This window comes from Phytophthora parasitica, assembly GCF_000247585.1.
Source record: "Phytophthora parasitica INRA-310 unplaced genomic scaffold supercont2.149, whole genome shotgun sequence".
Classification (NCBI taxonomy): Eukaryota; Oomycota; class Peronosporomycetes; order Peronosporales; family Peronosporaceae; genus Phytophthora; species Phytophthora nicotianae.
The window spans coordinates 5,080-6,830 of NW_008649135.1; the positions used below are offsets into that span (position 1 = coordinate 5,080).

The 1,751-nt window shown below is 46.4% G+C and overlaps 2 protein-coding genes across 2 annotated transcripts; both read left to right on the forward strand.

Annotated features, from left to right (window-relative positions):
- Positions 1-465: 465 nt before the first annotated feature.
- PPTG_24665 (hypothetical protein) lies at positions 466-1,044 on the forward strand (the record flags this gene model as incomplete). Its single annotated transcript, XM_008918157.1, has 1 exon — positions 466-1,044. One exon carries the CDS (start codon positions 466-468, stop codon positions 1,042-1,044), a length of 579 nt encoding a protein of 192 aa, XP_008916405.1.
- A 122-nt stretch (positions 1,045-1,166) lies between these two features.
- Positions 1,167-1,680, forward strand: PPTG_19688 (hypothetical protein; the record flags this gene model as incomplete). Its single annotated transcript, XM_008918158.1, has 3 exons — positions 1,167-1,250; positions 1,368-1,467; positions 1,535-1,680. 3 exons carry the CDS (start codon positions 1,167-1,169, stop codon positions 1,678-1,680), a joined length of 330 nt encoding a protein of 109 aa, XP_008916406.1.
- Positions 1,681-1,751: the final 71 nt, after the last annotated feature.

Genomic DNA, 1,751 nt, shown 5'->3' on the forward strand with positions numbered 1-1,751 from the left:
TAGCACGCTATATAAGTACTAGTTGTAGTAATACAGAAACAAACAAAGTCGTGTGTTTGCATGAAAAAATCTCAAAACTTAACAAATCTACACCTTCGTTTCGAAGGCTTGGAAATCACCGTGCGCTGCGAAGCAGACGCAACAGATGATTTATTTTTTAAAGTTTTTGCGATCTTTCTTGCAACACACGACTTTGTTTCTGTACTACTTTAATAACTTGTTATTTGTGCAGGAAGTATGTACGTCGATGGTCTTGTCGTGAATGGATCAAATAAATGCTGCACCTTAAACATCACTAAGTCAGAAGAAGAAAAAGAATTGCACCCTTGCACAAGGGGTCATGATATCTGATGGACGGAAGGAGCTCAAGTCAAAGAGCATGGCAGTTGATGGAGAGGCTTTTTTCCAACGTAAAAGTCTTCCATTCGCCATTGCGTCACGAAAGCAGCAGTCAGTTGCGTATCAATGCGCTGGATCCTCTTCCTTTGGCTCGCTCTGGCCTTCAGTCTGGTCGGTGCTCAAGGACATCTTACGACATTTCGTAGATACCAGTCTCCGTGTTTGCTGCAACATGGCCACAGTTCCGCCATGTTTTTTACCCCGAGTACAGCTCACCACTGCCGTATCCAGCACCTGACGATGGCTCGTCAGCATCTTGAAGCTCTCACTGCCCGGTTGCGTCTCGAGGTGCAAGAGTTACAACACCACGCCCTGGAAAAGCTTCAAGTACCCTGGTATAAACGCAAATGCGAATGTGAGAGCTCAAATACACTCACCGCTCCAACACCAGCACCAGCACAGCCAACTCAGCTCCCAGAATCAGGAAATACGCTCGCGAACAAGTCATGGAGACTGGAATCGACCGAAGAGAGCAGCGGGTCGACTGGAAACGATGCAACATTGAGTCATCGTCACACCGGGTCATTCTTCACCAGCGCCATGTTTGTGCTCGCTGTTTTCTTCGTGGTGATCCCAGCGGCCTGTCTTATCGGTTTTGTGCTCTTCTGCAAGCGAAGACGACGACAGCAACATACCCACGCGTAATTTATGCGTGCGCAAAGTTTGTGAGTACTTGATGTTTGTATTATGCTGTTCAGTAGTTTAGTAATGTGAAATGTTAGGTTTGCAATATATACCATTTTTGCCGGTCTTATTTATCTCTCGCCATGGACAAGGGCTCATCGGCGCCGAGAGAGGTGCTCGCTTCGTCGCTTGATGACGCGGCCTGCTTGTTCGTCGAAGCGCGCACGGTGCGTCCTACTAATTCTTTCCACAGTGTGATGTGCTCCAATTCTAGCTTGGCATCACTACATGTATTAGCAACATTTTGGCGGCAATTTTTTAATTGAAGCCATTGAATATTGCAGGAAACGCTGCGCATGGCAAATATCAACGAGTTTTTCATCTGCAAGCTATGTAAGGGCTACTTCCGAGACCCCTACACGTCCAAAGAATGTCTTCACACCTGTACGTTCAGAAGTATGTGAAAGTATATTATGGGTGTTAAATTGGAGCATTGTTGGTGTTGATACAGTCTGCTACGGCTGCATCCGAGGATACTACCTGTACCACCCCAAGTCATCGTCCTGTCCAACGTGCAATGTGAACCTCGGTGCCAAGCCGTTGGCCAAGATCCTGTGCGTACAAGACGTTCCTCATGTTGCTAACTCCAATTGGTAACATGTATATTTGATTTTCTGATGATATAGTCCTGATCCGGCAATGAAAGAATTAGCGACGAAGCTCTTGCC